The 19,536-nt window shown below is 31.0% G+C and overlaps 2 protein-coding genes across 2 annotated transcripts in view; both read right to left on the bottom strand.

Annotated features, from left to right (window-relative positions):
• The window catches only part of LOC113388547 (puromycin-sensitive aminopeptidase-like), a 21,598-nt gene extending 11,260 nt beyond the window's left edge, over positions 1–10,338 (bottom strand). Inside the window, exons 1-7 of the mRNA XM_026625918.1 lie at positions 10,204–10,338; positions 7,925–8,138; positions 7,709–7,860; positions 4,713–4,830; positions 4,493–4,653; positions 4,171–4,422; positions 1,897–2,101 (exon numbers count right to left, since the gene is read on the bottom strand). Coding sequence (XP_026481703.1) covers positions 1,897–2,101; positions 4,171–4,422; positions 4,493–4,653; positions 4,713–4,830; positions 7,709–7,860; positions 7,925–8,138; positions 10,204–10,338 — 1,237 coding nt within the window. The remainder of the gene's footprint in view (positions 1–1,896; positions 2,102–4,170; positions 4,423–4,492; positions 4,654–4,712; positions 4,831–7,708; positions 7,861–7,924; positions 8,139–10,203) is intronic.
• A 2,949-nt stretch (positions 10,339–13,287) lies between these two features.
• On the bottom strand, positions 13,288–14,964 carry LOC113388546 (protein-associating with the carboxyl-terminal domain of ezrin-like). Its single transcript, XM_026625917.1, has one exon. The coding sequence runs from the start codon at positions 14,962–14,964 to the stop codon at positions 13,288–13,290; it is 1,677 nt and encodes a 558-aa protein (XP_026481702.1).
• Positions 14,965–19,536: the final 4,572 nt, after the last annotated feature.

Here is a 19,536-nt window from a genome sequence, read left to right as displayed (position 1 = left end):
TTTTACTTTATCATAACCAACCCCTGTTTTTATAGCCATTTTAGTAATTCAATCATTTTTTATCCCCCGTTCAGTAATTTTTACATAATTTTTGTCTAGATTTTTGCTGTAAAAAAAAGCTTGAATCTTAATATAATATACAATTAATTTTTATCAAGGGTTGTCCTACTTTAACCCTTTTTTAATTTTGGATTTAATTTTCTTTATTTTAATTTTTTTAATGCGGAATTGACAAAATGCGTGCAATACTATTTACTTCAAAAAACTATTTATTTTTATCAAGGGTTGTCCCCCCCGCGGTAAAAGTACAATATCACCTTCGATTTTTTCACTCAAAATAATTGCTTCAATAATGTTTCCCATAATTTTTATAATCTCGTACTATATATTAATTGTTCTCAGTAATAATAATATCTAAATTATATTTTTCTTAATAATAAATCGATATACATTATTACTTAAGTTCATAATTTAAATAAATTAATTTATCAAATCCTGTTCATATGTGCTCTATTCTATCTACGATCAACGAAATTGGTACAGTAAATGCAGGGAAAAAACGGTGTAATCTGTAAACTTTTTTACTGTGCTCCAATTTGCGTGATATTTTGGAATCTCTTAACCCAAGTTAATTCTAGATGAAATACGATTAATTGTAATTTTGAGGAAAATGGCACTTATAAAACTATTTGATTTAAATGAAACAAAACAGTACTCATTTTATAACTTATTTTGAGCACTATAAAACCCTATGGAATATATAAAAAATAACACCTCGCTGCTAGATGGCTTCTAATACAACTAAATTTCGAACGAAATAATAAAACGGTTTTGCTTTTTTATTTCCATGAATGTTGTTCCTAAAACACATTATAAGACACCGATTTATTAAGATTTTAATTGATATAATTTTGTTCGACATGATTGCCGTTAAAATGTATATTTCTGAAGATATTTGCAAAAAAACGACGAAAAACGCCAAAAAAAACGAATCTTCAGTAGCCAGTAACTTAAAAAAACATTATGAAACATTTTTCTCTTATAATTAGTTACTTTTATATTTTATATTTATTAGTACTTTTATCGATATCCGACGTTATTTTGAAAACATAAAATTACACTACTGAGAAGGGATATCATCCCCCCGGGATGTGGCAAAGGAGTCTAAACTATTTTCACTTTTGAACTTGAGAGTAGGATGAACCTAATTCCAAAATTTCATAAAAATTGGAGCACAGTAAAAAAATTCAAACCCAAAACCCTCCCGACTTGAGTAAATATTTCGTATCCAATGGCAAACATATGGATTTTTGACACAATGGAATTTCTAAATAGTTTTTTGAATGAGTAATTTTTTTGTAAGGCAAAACACGACTGCATTGGTTGAAAAATAATAATCTGTCTAATTTATTTATATAGGGTATATTTATTGACAGTCCACAACCGTCAGACGCATCTGCCAAATATATACTGTATTTGATATTATTTTAATTTTTGGCACATCTAAGCTGCTTTTTGGCAATAATAATGTAGACATTACATTTTTCTTATTCATAATTATGAATTTATTATTGAACATATTATAATATTGTCTAGGCTCATAAGTAAATTGAAATTTTTGGAAAGGACAGTCATTATTTTTTTTCAATGCCAAACAATGTCTCAAATATTTTCAATGTCAAACAATGATAAGCGATTTTTGTAATTTTTTCCACTTATTGCTATAATCTAACTATATTTTTATAATTCAAAAAATCCTAAAAAAATCCTTTAAAAACTTCAGAAAGATTTATCAGAATCCGAATAATCGTTTAGAAGAAGTACACTTTCATACATCATTACAGAAGAATTATATATATATAAGATATTTGTTACTAAAATGCTAATCAATCTAACCTACGTAAGAGTGCAGTGTCCTCATTAAAGTGGCAGCCTTATCACTCCTCAATTCGTTATCAGTTGACGAATCGTCCAGAACAGATTCGATAGGATCCGAAGGATGATTCAGCAAAGGCTTTGCAATTCTCAAAGAATCTGCATCCAAGGCACGCCAGGCAGTATCCTGCAGAAACTGACTGGACACTGCAAACTCTGGATACAACTGGAAACCATTACACATTTAAACAAATGTTAATACTATACTAGCTGACCTGGCTAATGTTGTTTTGCTAAGTAAGGTATTTTCTAAACGATTTCTAGAGAATTAAAAATATTAATACTTTAAGTGTATAAGGATGTGTTATTTAAATGTGTTCGCGCCATATCAAAGGATGTGGTTATATTGATATATAAACAAAAAATCATCAATCGATAGTCAAACCAAAATCAAATCAATCAATACGTAATCAAAAACATATTAAAATTATTGTAAATACTATTATAACTTATAAAATAAATATATGCAATTATCAATAAAGTATTATACAATTGGTCCTTCAAAAAGTAAAGTAAAATTCAATTAAAATAATCAGTGAGAAAACATTGGTCCTTCGAGCCGGATTTGACGTCCAGCAGTCGAAGAAATAGAATACATCAATTCGGAAGCAAAAGAAGCAGAAATCAGGTCGTTAAAATCACTCAAACTTAAGCAACAAGGAATGAAATCGCGACTAACGAGATATGAGAAAATTTATAAACAAATGTCAGAAACACCTACTTCTGAGTTAGATATTTTAGATATAAACAGCCATATCGAAGATGTAAGGCCATTATTTGAAATATTCGAAAACACCATTATTAATATAACAACGCTATTAGAAGACGAAGATGAAATCAATAAGTTTATGGACATCGAATTAGATAAATACTTTGAAAAATATAAAAGGTGCCTATCAACTTTATTATTTGTAAAAAAATAAAACTATAAACAAAACTATTTACTATAATTCAATTACAATTAAAAAATATTCACGTAAAACATCCTATTAAACGTAATTGAATATCATCTGTCAAAAACGTTTGACATTTGACGTATTAGCCACCGTCCATTGTTTTATTGAAAAACGCTTCTACAAAAATGTTGAAATTAAAAATGTAAAGTTTCTATGCGATTTTGAAATAATATTCCACCTTTCCGACAATCTACTGATTAGCACGAATTTTTCTAAACTAAGACTGGCCGAATCGGTTCAGCCGTTTTCGAGGTTTAGCGGATCATTTTATCAAGCTCCATTTATATATACACGTATATATATATATATATATATATATATATATATATAAATGTATACTCGTATATATATATATATATATATATATATATATATATATATATATACTATCAAACCCGACTAACTCCGTTTCGCCACCAGATGATTTCGTGAGAAAGATGAAGAAGTTTTTTGTTTGTTTTATATTTGAAAAGGAAAGATTTGATTTTATTACACAACAGTAATGAATTTATTTCGATTACAAAATTGAAGTGTTTGTTAATTGAACTTCTCTAAGTAAATGAAAGTGAATCCGCAAATTATCCGTTTCATGGAAGTGATCTTTGGTAAACCACATTTTTTGTTTTTTGGTCTGACGTTAACACAAACAAAGCGGATGGTTTTCCAACTCGTGAACAGGCTACGTATAACTGCCCATGTGAAAAACAATGATTTTCTAAATAATCTATTTGAAATTTATCCCGCAAACACTAAGCGATTATCCTTGCGACTTATTATTGCGAACGCAAGGCGAACTGTAAATTGCAATCGTTTGAAGTCAAACGGAAGACCAGTCGGAATCATTGGTATGTCACCAAATCGCCAGCAATTTTTGATTAAATGGTGAAATTCAGTGCGTGTACATCATTATTCTTTGCGGCAAGAATTGCTCGTTGACTTAACCAAGTATAATTCTGATAATTCTCACAAATGTCATTACTCGAATTTTTAATTACGGTGCGTGAAGTTCCAGCAATTTGCATTAGGGCACGATGCCGTACACCACTAACTTAGCTATAAACCTTGCAGAGCCCGAGACCTTTCCAACGAATGCAAAATTGTCGAAATCGGTTCATGCGTTCTGGAGTTATATCGTCAGGAAGGAAAACCCGACTTATTTTTATATTAGATTGTCAAATATCTCCCTTCCGCCTTTTTGTATTATAAACCAAGAGCAAAAAAGCGGAAGGGAGATATTTGACAACCTAATATATATGTAGATATCAGTATTTCTATTTACTTGTTGAATGCACAAAAACTCTGCATACTGCGCGAATCCTTCGTACATCCAGGATTCGGTCCACCAGCTCGGTGTCACCATTCCTCCGAACCATTGGGTGGCAGCTACGTGTGCCAACAATAGACAGCACCACTGTTTTGTCGTATCGCTCGCGTTGACCTCGTCCAGGAGGAGGGCGGAGTCTCTGAAAGCCAGCAGGCCCCAGCATTCGCTTGCTCCTGCTGGGAATTCGGGGACGGCTACCAGATCAAGCTAGAAATAAAAAAAATAAAATGTATCACTTGATATATGATGAGTTTTTGATACTATTTCAGTCTATTACCTTTGGTAGTGGATATTTCATGTCGAAAAATTCCTTGTAGTACGGTAAGACTTTAGAAGTGACTCCGACTGCAAATCTGCCAAAATCTTTTTTACCAAGAGGTGTGTAGACCCTGACACGTACTCCGTCACTGCTCAAAAGTTGCACGTAGTCGTACTCACCTGAATATAAATTAAATAAGAACAAAATAATTATTTACGAATAAAATATTAAATTTTACCTATGACTACTGCCAGCATGTATGTCGACATAGGAGGAGTTGGATCGAACTCGATGCACCTGAAGTCTCCTTGTTTGACACCAAATTTGACGGTCATGTTCGATATCCCTGTGTAGCCCTGAAAGTAATATAAATTAGGTGTAAGTGGTATTTTGCCTTAAGGCAAGTCGTATTTTGCCTTAGGGCAAGTTGTATGAACTTCCCGTTATTAAAACTAATCATCATGATTCCCAACCAATAACTTTAGAACAGTTTTTGAATTGTTTTTTCAAAATTGCGGGCTAAAACGTGGACGAGTTTAACACTTTTCTGCTAATTACAAAGAAGCGGCTTGGCCGATCATCGCACAAAACTGATAAACGCTAGTCCCTATCGAGTAACATCGAATGACTTCTGAATTTTTTAAATCGGTGCAGCCGTTTTTGAGAAAACGTTCATAAAATGTAAAAAATCGGCTCACATACACACTTTAATTGGTAGTTTAGTTGTAAGTGGTGTTTTGCCTTATGGCAAATTGCATGAACTTGCGGATACTTGTAAATAATCAAATGAATCAAAAAGAATTCAGAGATTTATCTATTTAGATAAAATTTAACTGTTTATTTCGAAAATAGAATTTTTGCTTTCACTAAAAATAAATCATTGCAATTTACGATTGGCGTGTTACAAACTTATATAATATCTGTAATTGTATAATTGAATTAAATTATTTAACACAATTAATTTATTTTAGCCGTTTCGTGTTCTAAAAATGTGTTTTATTTAATATACTCGGCATAGATTCTAATTAGAATTCTTTAAGTGCCCGGCGAAATTTTTAGTTTTGATAAATTTTTATAATTCAACCGCTTATCGTAGGCCTATAATATTCTAGTATGTTTTTTCAGACTACGAAATCTAAGTTTCATCGAAATCGTCAAAAAAAATCTTTTCTGAAATTCAATTTGCTCGTCGGTAGAGTCCCTTTTCTCTTTTATTTCTGAAATGCAATTTGCTCGTCAGTAGAGTCCCTTCTCTATTTTATTTCTGAAATACATTTTGCTTGTCAGAAGAGTCCATTTTTTTATTTTATTTCTAAAATGCAATTTGCTCGAAGGTAGGGTTCTTTTTTTTGCTCTGACTATTACTGCAGTTTGTTCGTCAGTAGAGTCCTTTCTCTATTTTATCTCTGAAATACATTTTGCTTGTCAGTAGAGTCCCTTCTCTATTTTATTTTTGAAATGCAATTTGCTCGCTGGTAGAGTCCCTTCTTACTCTGTCTAATGTTTGCTCGTTAGTAGAGTCACTTTTCTCTTTTATTTCAGAAATATAATTTGCTCGATAGTAGAGTCCCTTCTTGATCTGTCTATCGTTTCAGTTTGCTCGTCAGTAGAGTCCCTTTTTTATTTTGTTTCTGAAATGCAATTTGCTCGACGGTAGAGTCCCTTTTCTTACTCTGACTATTTATCTCTTAAATACATTTTGCTCGACAGTAAGGTTCCTTCTCTATTTTATTTTTGAAATGCAATTTGCTCATCAGTAGAGTCACTTCTCACTCTGTCTATCGTTTCAGTTTGATCGTCAGTAGAGTTCCTTTTATATTCTATGTCTAGGAACGTTTATTCGGCAGTTGAGCAAAGGTCAAAAATGACAAAAATGACAAAAAAGACACACACACACATAGATTGTAGATCTGCCATACATGGAAAGAGAAAGAGCAAATTGGACTTCCCTCATTTAAAAAATGAGTAGGTTTTAGTCGGTATTATACCCAAGAAGTATTGAATCAGACATACCCAGACAAAAGACCTAGTCTGGGATGCATGAAAGCATTTCTTTCGCTATACAAGAGAAAAAAATACATACACACACGCACGTTATACAGATGCATACTTGAATGTTATCATTCTTACACTGATTTTAAAAGATGAGTATAAAATCAGTGCAAGAATTATAACATTCTAGATCCTCCCCCGACGAAGTAATGCCTAACGGCAATTTCCGTGCGGACCAGAGGCAGGGGCAAAGCGGAGGTTTTAGTCGGTATTAAACATGGGCGGTATTGAGTCCGACGTATTCAGACAAAAGACCTAGTCTGGGATGCATAAATGCATTTCCTTCGCAATACAAAAGAAAAGCTAATGAGGTATGGCATCATACCTTACGACAAATTGCTGGAACTTCCCGTGCCGTAATGAAACATTCGAGAAATTTTAAACGTTTTCAAATATATTATATTACAAATACTGTAACTTTCATTATTTTTGCTATCTTATTGTTATATATGAGCAAATCAAATGTAAATCATAAATCAATTTATCTTCAGAACATTAACAATCGTCATTTCATTTCATTTCGAATTCAATTTAAAAAAAAAATACTTGCCTAATTTACACAAAATTGAATTGAAAAAATGCTCCCGTGTAGTCACAGTCTAAGCGCATTTGCAAATAATTCTGTGCGACATTTTCACTTATACTGTGCTTAGCTTGGCGGCATTTTCACATTTTTCAATAGTTTTCACAAAATTAGAAAAGTCCTCCGGAACATAAACTGTCTAAACGCACTTGGTTAAACATTTGTACCAGAGTGGCGCTTAGACTGTGCTTAGCCTGGGTCATTTTTTGAATTTTTATTTCAAAATTACAAAAATATTTTATGGAAAATAAAAAAGTAGTAATAATGTTTTATCATCGAAAGAAATTGTTTTGTCAATACAAGCATAAAGTTTTTTAGATCATTTAAATTGTACGCTAAGTTCTCTCAAAAACTGTCATTTTTTGCACATTTAGCTCTGTATCTTCGAAATGACGGGACCTGTCTTTGTCAAAAACTAACATCTCTTCTCCCAATCATTACAAATTGAATGTTTTTTAGATTTCGTTTCTGAGGTATGCCAATAAAATGTTCAGAAACCTTCAAAACGTCGAGAAATGTAAAAAATTTTAATTTCGAATTTTGGACGATTACAATAACAATATCCTACGGGAAGTTAACACTAATAATTGTATATTTACCTGTGGAACCAAAAGAATGATCGTGAAAGTGGCTTTGAACGAGGGCTCGTCCCAGCAAGGAAAACATCTTCGGGCATCACTCGTCTCGAAATGGGTTAAGGCTGCATAGGCTGTCTTGCCTTCGAAATTTGTGTAGGTGCTTCTGAAAAAACCTAAAAGAAAAATCCCAATTGAAGTAAATATCAGATACAAATCGCCTTAATCGATTTCCCTTACCTTTCGGTTTCTCATTAAGCAACCCACTGTAATCAAATAACAAAGCACCTCTGCCAATGGGCAACTTCTTTTTAAAGTCCAACGTTATAATTTCATCATAATCATTATAAGTTATTTCAGGCTCGATATCCTCTTCGTCTTCCCTGTGCAGAACAACACTCTTGATATGCAGTTGAACCGAATTCAGGACTATTCTTTGCACCGAATCCAAAATCTACAAGGACAAGAATTAGTGCAATTCGGCATTCCTTGCAGAAATTGATGGAGCAATTCTGCCGTAACGGAGGTCATAAAATATCGTTGTCATGGCAACGATATGTTATACTTGTTTATTGGTAGTAAAAATTATGAAACCGTCTATCTATTTGCTGTGCGATCAGGCGTATTTTACATATAAACTAGTGGTGTATGGCATCGTGCCTTAAGGCAGATTGCTGGAACTTTCCGTATCGTAAGGAAATATTCGAGAAGATTTAAACGTTTTCAAATATATTATTACAAATTATCTAAAAATTGTTAGAATTATTTAGTTAGTTAGAGTTATCTAAATATTGTTAGAATTAAAATCTAATATGATTACACCAAGAATGTAAAAAGAATCCAATAGGAATCTTGCAAGAATCCAAAAATAATCTCAATTTTGCATGAAGCATCCAAGGATCTCAAATGAGTAGACAGATGAATCTACAAAATATCTGAAAGGATAATGAGGATCGTTTAAGAATCTCGTAAGGAATATCTAATATAAAATCTAGTATAGATCTTATAAGAACTTTAAACGTAAGAAGAATCTTCTAAAAGTCTTATACGTATCTAATATGAATCTTCTGAGAAGAATCTAGTAAGGGTCTAAAAAGAATCTAGAAACTAGTGGTGTATGGCATCAGGCCTTAAGGCAAATTGCTGAAACTTCCCGTACCGTAATGAAATATTCGAGAATTTTTAAACGTTTTTAAATATATTATTACAAATTCTGTAACTTTCATTATTTTTGCTATCTTATTGTTATATTTGAGCAAATCGAATGTAAATCATTAAAAATTAATTTATCTCCAGAACATTAACTATCGTCATTTCATTTCGAATTCAATTTCATTCTAAAAAAATAGTTGCTTAATTTGCACAAAATTGAAAAAGTGCTCCCGTATAGTCACAGTTTAATTTGCATTTGCAAATAATTCTGTGCGACATTTTCACTTATACTGTGCTTAGCTTGGCGGCATTTTCACATTTTTTAATAGTTTTCACAAAATTGGAAAAATGCTCCAGTACATAAACAGTCTAAACGCACTTGGGTAAACATTTGTACCAGGGTGGCGCTCAGACTGTGCTTAGCCTGGGTAATTTTTTGAATTTTTAATCCAAAATTACAAAAATATTTTATGAAAAATAAAAAAAGATGTAATCATTTTTTATCCTCAAAAGCAATTGTTTGGTCAATACAAGTAGAAAGTTCTTTAGATCGGTCAAATGGCGCGACCTGTCTTTGCCAAAAACCAATCACCTCTTCTCCCAATCATTACAAATTGAATGTTTATTAGATCATTCAAATCCGATACTCCGTTCTCCCAACAACTCGATTTATATTTTCTGCACTCTTTGCTCCCTATCTCCGTGACGGCTGGACCTGTCTTTGCCAAAAACTAATCAGCACATCTCCCTATCAATAGGTATCGAATGTTTTTTAAACCATTCAAATCGGTTGATTCGTGCGCCCGAAAACGTGGAGGAAAAAACGCAAACCATACAAAACACACACACACACACATCCATTTTTTCTGAGGTATGCCAAAATGTTCAGAAACCTTCAAAACGTCGAGAAATGCAAAAATTTTCATTTTCGATTTTTGGACGATTACAATAACTTACCCTACGGGAAGCTAACAAGCAAGGAAGAATCTTATATAACATTCTCCCTTGCTTGTTTATATATAAAATACGCCTGATCGCACGGCAAATAGAAAGACAATTTCATAATTTTCAATACCAAGAACAAGCACAGGAGAGCGTTACCATGAAAACGCTATCTTATCGTTTATTTTTTCGTCTTTCTTTTCTTTTTATTTTATTATTATTTTTTATTATTAACATGTGTTATATATATCTAGTAGACACGCCGCTGGGTGTTGCTACTATTTTCTTGTTTATATTATATGATAATTATTGTTAGCAATCTCTGCTTAATGTTAATGAATATGAAAAACATGTTGCAGAATAAATTAAATAAAAAAAAATCTTATCGTTTATGTTACGGCAGAATTGCCACTTATTAATCTTACAGCAATCTCTATCGATTCCTTTCCCTCGAAATGAAACGTGGTTTTGTCCAGACATGGTTGCAACTGAATGTTGTAATGAATAGGCACCACTGTTCTTGGCAACCTCTGGAATTGCAGCTCGAAAAGCTCATTCATTGTAGAAAATTATAAAAAATTAACAAAAACTGTTGATAGAGCACTCAAGACATTGTTAATGATTAATAATTGATACTTAAAATTTTGATGCTAAATTTTGGCAAATGTCAATATTCTTTTGTCAAAATTAAATGTCACGTGAAATTAGTCTATTCATGGCATCGTGCCTTAAGGCAAATTGCTGGAACTTCCCGTACCGTAACGAAATGTTCGAGGAATATTCAATGTTTTCAAATAGATTATTATAAATATTGTAACTTTCATTATTCGTATTTTATAGACGAAATATAAGAACGTATAAATTGCACGACGACGTTCATATAGGGTCCGCCTAATAACTTTTTTTTAGGGGGTACGACTTAAGCAACCCTACTGTGTACTCTTCACTCTTTACATTTCACTTTCAAATAAAAAAAGTGAAAATACTTAGTGGTTTTTAATAGAATTTTCAAACAAAAAGAAGATTGGCAAAATATCCAGTAGATTTTTTAAGGAATTTTTCAAAAAAAGCTAGTTGGCGGACCCTATACGTGTCTGTTCAAAAAGTACCCGGAATTACTAATAATTAAATTTCGCGGGTCTGGAGTGTCTGATTGTCAAATTTTTTTTTTTATTGTGTTGGTATACATGCCCCTAAAGTATGATGAAATTTTCAGCTATATTCACTGTTTACTTTGTCTGTGGTAGTCGCTAAGGTTCGACGTGTTTTTCTGAGCTCGGCGATTTTTACAATGGAAGAATTGAAAAGTCAAAGAATTTGTATTAAATTTTGCGTAAAAAATGAAATAAAGTGTTGCAAAGTGCAAAAATTCACCAGATATGGCTCCGTGTGACTTTTTCCTATTCCCAAAGTTGAAGAGACCCATGAAAGGACGGCGGTTTTCCTCGATTGAAGAAAATCGCCGAGAGTGCTCAAGGACATATCAAAAAGTGAATATCAAGGGTGCTTCGAAAATTGGAAAAAACGCTGGCATAAGTGTATTATATCTGGGGGGGACTACTTTGAAGGGGACCACATTAATGTAGACGAATAAATAAATATTTTATATTTATATACGAAAATTCCGGGTACTTTTTGAACAGACCACGTATATGTTTGCATGGAAAGAAAGTAAACAAAACTTGATAAAGCGGAGTTAGTGATGAAGGACCTTATCTCATATTTATAAGAATTATATATACTGAATTGCAAAGTTAAAATTATTTATTTGAAGTATATAAGTTAGTATTAGAATTTTATCTACGACTAAAATTAAAATCCAAATATTTTCGATTTTCTTTTTATTTTTCAAGATCTGTTTTTTGACATTTTTTTATTGACATATTATTGTCATATATTTTTTTTTTTGAAATTAAGAAATAATTTTTTGCCTTCACACAAGCAAAATGTTTTTTGAATCATTCTAATCGGATAAACCATTCTCTAAAAAATTGCTGACTTTAATACTTTTTGCTCTGCATCTCCAAAACGGTAGGATCTGCCTATTCAAAAAAACTAATCAGCACGTCTCTCCATCAATACGAACAGAATGCATTTTGAATCATTTTAATCTCTCAAAAACCGCTAATTTTTGCACTTTTTGCTCTGAATCTCTGAAACGGCAGAACCTGCTTTTTCTAAAGACTTAAATGCTTGTCTTCCCATCAACACGAACAGAATGCTTTTTGATCATTCTAATCGGATTCTCCGTTCTCTCAAAAACTCGATTTCTATTTTCTGCACTCTTTGCTTTTTATCTCCGAAACGGCTGAACATGCCTTTGCCAAAAACTAATCAGTACGTCTCCCTATCAACAGAAATCGAATGCTTTTTGAATCATTCAAATCGGTTAATCCGTGCTCCCAGAAACGTCGACAAAAATTGTATCCGCACATACACACACATACACATACAGGTATGCCAAAATGTTCAGAAACCTCTGAAACGTAAGGATATACAAAAATCATCATTTTTGATTTTTGGACAATTACTAGAACTTACACTAATCCACTTGTAGGGTAAATGCCACTTACACCTAGTTTGAACTAACTAGTTGTGCATAGTGCCCTCAGGCAAATTGCTGGAACTTTCTGTACCGAAAATTGAAATTTAAAAAAAAGCTTAAATTTCTTTTAAGAACTTTGGAATATCAGATTTTAGAAAATTTTGCCAAAAATGACTCAGAAATTTGAAATTTTTCCATATTTTGAAAATTTTTAACTTTTTTTTCACAGCAATCGAGCTGCGTTTGCGAGCTATTTTAGAGTTAAAATATAGAAGCGCGTAAGCGCTGCTTCGCAGTCTACTAGTGTAAATTAAAATTTGTACTCTTTTTAAAATCTTTATATAATGTCTGATAATTGAATATGCATATCATTTTCAATAAGAATCGAATTTGAATTGAATTAGCCAAATCGGTTGATCCGTGCTCTCAAAATCGTCGACAAAATTGGTATCTGCACATACATACACACGCACACAAACATCCAACTTTTAAACGAAAGAGAAAGAACGAATGGGACTTCACTCATTTTAAAGATGAGTATAAAATCAATGTAAGAATGATAACATTCTAGATCCTCCCCCCACGAAGTAATGCCGAACGGCGGTCGCCGTGGGGACCAGAGGCAAGGGCAAAGCAGAGGTTTTAGTCGGTATTATACACAGGCGGTATTGAGTCCGACATACTCAGACAAAAGACCTAGTCTGGGATGCATAAATGCAAAAAAAAACACACACACACACGCACATCAATTTTTTCTAAAGTATGCCAAAATGTTTAGAAACCTCCTGAAACGTAAAGATTTCCAAAAATTTTCATTTTTAATTTTTTATGATTACTTACACCTAGTTTGAACTAATAACGCATTGTAAGTAATTATATCTGTGTGTATTAATAAAATGTCTGTGATTACATACATACATACACATATAAATAATATAACATATTATATATATATATATTATTATTATTCGCTCCAATTACTTGTGTCGTCCCAGCCGTCGTCCACCAACGTATTGGACACCTCAAATTTAGTTGAAGCAAAACTATTCAGTTCTAAATTAGTTTTTGCAACTTCATCAACTAAAAACACATTCGATGCTTGAATAACTGGTTCCATATCATGGAACAAATCTAATTCATTATCTTGTTCAACAGGCTTTGATTTATTGACTTTTATATCTAAATTTAATATATCATTAATAACTATTGGTTTTTGTTCGATAATAGGAGTGGGTTCTGATATTTTGAGATCGTTGTCCCAGTCTTTCCAGTCTTCGGTGTCTTTGGATACTGAATTGTTGACACAATGGTCTTCTTCACCATCGGGTGATGGGCGTTCAGTATTTGTCAGTAAGGTTAGGTTTGAAGATTTTTCTATCGGTGCTAAATCTTTTGGTTTGCCATTGGAGAATAATTTTTCTCGTTTACCTCCTATAACAGCAGAAGAGCCTAATAAAGGCACCAGTTCAGCTAAAGAGCGCAGTGTTAAAGCAACTAACTCATCATTACTATCTTTTATGCCGAGTAAAAGCTCTGGTAAAATATGTTCTTGTAAATCTGTTTTTTTGAATAGTTTTATAAAACTTGGAAAGTGGTGCAAAAGTATCATACGGATCTGCAAGTCTCTAACCCTAAATACGTTTAACAATTTGGGTGCTATAATAGATTTAAATACTGGTTCTGTGAATAAACCATCAGGATTTGTTTTTGTTTTTGGATTAAACAAATATGGTAACAAGAATTCTTGTGCAGTTAAATCTAAAAGCACCATTCTTGATATCAAAAGCTCACCCAGATGTGTTGCTGTTTCTTGTTCATCCAAAGACATCAAAACCCCGTGCAACTTTTTAAAAAACTCTGTTTTTTCTTTGTTAGATTTAATAGGCAAGTCACTTAAAAACGAATGCAACATAATTATATCATGGTTAAAAAAAGGGTGCAGAAGTAAAGATGAAAATTGTGGTCTCATCACAAAATTCTGATGTTTCAAATGCGCCGAACAATATTTACTAAACTCATCAAAACCAGCTACATCATCATGTTTTAAATGTTTCTGCAAATCCAAAACCAAGTTTGCAAACGCATACTGATCACAACCGCTCCCATTATTCTTCTCTTCATCAGGATCAATAGATTTCGTGTATCTATACCCCTTAGACTTAGACAAAAACTCTGCAGTCATTTTTGATTTTGCCATCAAAAACTCCAAACCACCCAACTTCCACGTACCATTCTGCGTTACATAAATACTGGATATACATATATTATTATGAAAAGCATGTGCCTGCTCGTGCAAAAACACTAGAGCACCTATAACATTCCTCAACCCCAGAGATATCTGTATACTCGATAACTGATTCTGGTATAAATGGAGAGGCTTGGCACTTTCAACTGCTAAATAAAAATCTGTACCTTTGTTCCAGGATGATACGTACTTCAGGATGAATGGATGCCGGTGCAGCATCAGGTTCTTTGTCATCTTTTCCAGTGTCCATGATTGACCGTGTATGCCTGTTTTGCTTTTGAAAATTGATAGTTTTGTTTCGCCATTGGAAGCAGAATATAGAGTCCAGTAGTCTGTTGTTTCGATGGCTTTTTCTTCTAACTGTAGGCCATTCATGTGAGAACTTTCTATGCCCATTTTATAACATAATTTAAATGCAAATTATTTACTACTATAGGTATTTATTAATTTATTTGCAATCTAATGTGATTCATTGATGTGATGTTGATTAAGATTTTATCATATTTCACTCAATAATTTAGTTCTCCTATTTTCACTACTCACATAAAAACTATATTGATATATTTAATAAATACAGAGTTTTTAATATTTTATTAATACTTTAATATTATTTTATTCATTTTATTCGTGTTTATTATTTAGAAACGAAATCGTCCACACCAAATGTCAAAACTGTCGTCAAGATGGCAACTGTTAAATATAACATTTGATATTTTGTTACAGCAAAGTACAGCAAATTTATATTATATCATTTTATTAAATAAAGACTTCGATTGATTAATTTAATTTAATTCTATCCGATATTTTGAAAAATAATGCGTAAATATATAATAATAAATAATAATAATTTGAAATACATGTTTTTGAATCAGCGCCATTTTTGACAGTGTGAAGTTAACAGTTTGTGCAAATTTTATTCGAATTTTAATAAAAAAATCTAATTACAAAATCACAATTAAATTAATATAAGATAAAATATTCAGTAATCACATAATTTAATTTTATCCAATGAGCCACAAACGAATAAATATTAAAAAAAGTTAAAATATATGTTTCACTCAGCGCCATTTTTGACAGTTTGAACTCGAGAGTTTGCACAAATTTTATTAGAATTTTAAATATAGATCCAGTAACAAACTTATAATTAAAATAATATCAGAAAAATATTATGATTTTGAAAGATTTACAAAATTTAATTTTATTCGCGTGGTTTAAAAAAATATAAAATAAGTTTTTGATTTGACGCCATGTTTGACAGTTAGAAGTTGATAGCTTCCGCTAATTTAATTTAAATTTTAATAATATTTTATCTAATTACAAAACTATAATGTAAATAATATCAGATAAGACTTTCAAAATTTGAATTATTTAATTAATTTAATGTTATTCAATGTGTTCAATGAAAATGGTTAAAAAAAATATATAAAATATATTTTTGACTCTACGCCATATTTGACAGTTAGAAGTTGACTGTTTCCGCTAATTTAAATTGAATTTTAACAATAATTTATCTGATTACGAAATTATAATGTAAATAATATTAGATAAGACTTTCAACATTTGAATTATTTATTTAACTTAATGTTATTCAATGTGTTCAATGAAAATGGTTAAAAAAATATAAAATATATTTTTGATTTGACGCCATGTTTGACAGTTAGAAGTTGACAGTTTCCGCTAATTTAATTTAAATTTTAATATTAATTGATTTAAATTCGACACTATAATATGTGTAAGTATCAGATAAGACTTTTAAAACTTGAATTTATTTAATTAATTTAACGTTATTCAATGTGTATGAAAATACGGTTTAAAAGATATAAAATAAATTTTTAGACTCTACGCCATGTTTGACAGTTAGAAGTTAACAGTTTCCGCTAATTTAATTTGATTTTTAATAATAATTGATCTAATTACGAAACTATAATGTAAGTATCAGATAAAACTTTTAAAATTTGAATTTATTTAATTAATTTAACGTTATTCAATGTGTATGAAAATACGGTTAAAAGTTATAAAATATATTTTTGATTTGACGCCATGTTTGACAGTTAGAAGTTGACAGTTTCCGATAATTTAATTTAAATTCTAATATTAATTGATTTAATTACGAAACTATAATGTAAATATCAGATAAAACTTTAAGAATTTGAATTTATTTAATTAATTTAACGCTATTCAATGTGTATGAAAATTCGGTTAAAAAAATATATAGTACGTTTTTGACCCTACGCCATATTTGACAGTTTCCGTTAATTTAATTTGAATTGATATAATTACAAAATAGTAATATAAATAATAAAACATTAATCTACTAATCTTATGTGTACAAACAAATGTATGTACAAAATATGCAAAAAAATATTTTTATTTTATTTTTGAGGTCAATAGTAAATGACTATTGTGCAAATTTAATTGCAACTGAAATTAATTAGTTTCAAGTAAAAACTATCTATATAATTACAGTAGTTAGTTTTATATTAGTGTTGATTTTTTTACTGTAACGAATGTAATCTTTTATTAACTCTAATAAAAAAAACTTAATTTTAATAGTGAAACTTAAAATCAAATAAATTTAAAAACAAATAAATATTGGTTCTAGAAAAAAACATGTCTATATAATTGCAAGTTGTATATGAAAAATGTTTCAATGATTCCGATTGATTGTATCAAACTGTATTTAATAAGTAATTATGTGTATCTCGTATGAAGTGATTGGAATCATTCTCATAATGCTCACATCACTTATATTTGCATAGTTATAATAAATCATTACTTGACTATGATGTTCTTTCATAACCTGTTATCTTATTAGCTAAATAGTTTTTATTATCATGCTAAAGAAAATCAGCTTTCAATGATTTATAGTTTATTTCATTATTTTTTCAATTAAATTACTCATAATAAAAGTATGTTTATATTCTTCTATTAAATATTTGGTGCGACAAGATGTGATCCATCCCACAGTATAAAAAATAATAATCATGAGAATTTGTTTTAAATTTCTTTTTGGCTCTATAAAACATCACAGCTCAAACAGCAGTAAATGCACTTTGAATTGTCAGAAAACGAACAACATATAAACATTTCTATATTGTACTTGATGGTAATTTGTGTACTTACAATAAACAATTTAATACTAATTATTATTATCGCTAAGAATAAAAAAACATCTTACATCGTTTATTAATGCGTCTTCAAGAACTCTCTTATTGCAGGAACATCACGTTTCAACCAGCCAGCAGTTAAATGAATAGTCTCGATGGACTGTTGCACCGTCCTCTCAGCACCGGGAACGGGGTGCTCCTTGAAGAACTGCTCGATAACCTCAGCCTTCTTTGTGCAAGCAAAACCATCCGTACAATATTTCACGAGCCTTGTTAACAGGAAACCTCCGCTGTAGCGTTCGTTTAGGAGTTTAAAGTTATCTTGGAAGAACTTCCATGCCAGTTCTCGGCCTGCTGGGTTTGAGGCTACTGAGATAACGACGAAGACAGTGTCCTGAGTTCTGACCTCTTCGGACAAACTGAACTGTAATACTTTGGATAAAAGTTCTGGGTTTTTGATCACGCCCAAAGCTCGCAGGATTCTAACTTTTTCCTCGTGCAAATCAGCTTTGCGGTATTCTGCAAGCATGTTATTGAAGGTTTTTTCGTCGGCGTCTTGGAGCACTGCCCGGTAACACACGTTGCGGAGATCCGCCACCAAGGGGGCTTTGGAAGATAGATAGTTTTCAAATCTGTAAAAAAATAAATATCAATAACATATTATCCATCTATATTATACGCTTGATATTATACTTGACAAGAGCCTGAAATAATATCTATTATTATTGATTACGGCTTGCTTATGAATAAATAAATAAAATAAATAAATATATATATATAAAATTCTTCTGTAATGATGTATATAAACATACACCTCCTAAACGATTATTCGGATTTTGATAAATCTTTCTGAAGTTTGTTAAGGGATTTTTTTAGGATTTTTTTTTTTTTTTTTTTTTTAATTCAATAATTATTACAACTGCTAATTTATTAACATCAAGTAATATAGATAGATAATATTATAAATTTAAATAAATAAATAATAAATAATTTTTTAGGATGTATGAGATTATAGAAATATATTAAAATTGTCGAAATAAATGAAAAAAATTGCAAAAAACGACATATTGTTTGACATTGAAATTATCTGAGACATTATAAATTATAGGAGACTTAGACAATATTAGAGTATGTATAATAAATTCATGATTATGAAAAAGAAAAATGAAATGTCTACATTATTATTGCCGAAACGCAGCTGAGATGTGCCAGAAATTAAAATAATATAAGATACAGTATATGAATGGCGGACTGAATGATACACATATGAACAGGATATGACAAATTAAATCCACTTGAAATATGAAATTAAGTATTAATCAGGGCCGGTCCTACCTTGAATGGACGCATGCCAAAAATAAGAGCGCCGCTTTAGGGGGCCCAACACAAGATTCGGATATGAAATTTTCATATAGTTTTTTTTCAATATCATTAAGAAATATATAGTTTATTGCATCTTTTACTAATCTTTGCCAATATTTTTAAAATACGTTGACACTTTCACTTTAAAACAACAAATAGGAAAGTAAAGATGAATACATACAATTCGGCCCTTACGATATCAATTAGGAGAAGTTTAACCCTTTCCACTCGCGAATTGCGGTATCCGAGGGAAAGTTAATATATGCAATTTTGGATATCTTAAATAATAAGAAATAAAATCAAAACAATCCACAGGAAGTACCAGGTTATGTTATGGTTGTGTGTTTAAAATGAAAGGCTAGAATTTTTTTGCTCTCTATGATTTCCTCAATAAAATAAATCGCATAAAATGCCAAAATAAATGGGTAAATGTTTCAAGAGCCAAATATTAATTAATGATAATAATTTTATTAATAAATGTTAAAACGGGTAAAATAAC

Source organism: Ctenocephalides felis, unplaced genomic scaffold (genome assembly GCF_003426905.1).
Source record: "Ctenocephalides felis isolate EL2017-DRISC unplaced genomic scaffold, ASM342690v1 CF-g0.4_SCAFFOLD_03572, whole genome shotgun sequence".
In the NCBI taxonomy this organism is placed as follows: domain Eukaryota; kingdom Metazoa; phylum Arthropoda; class Insecta; order Siphonaptera; family Pulicidae; genus Ctenocephalides; species Ctenocephalides felis.
This window is presented reverse-complemented; position numbering and strand designations above follow the sequence as displayed.

What these genes read in the sequence shown, in the direction of transcription:
- LOC113388546 (XM_026625917.1), bottom strand. Translation starts at nt 14,964, where the DNA reads ATGGGCATAGAAAGTTCTCACATGAATGGCCTACAGTTAGAAGAAAAA.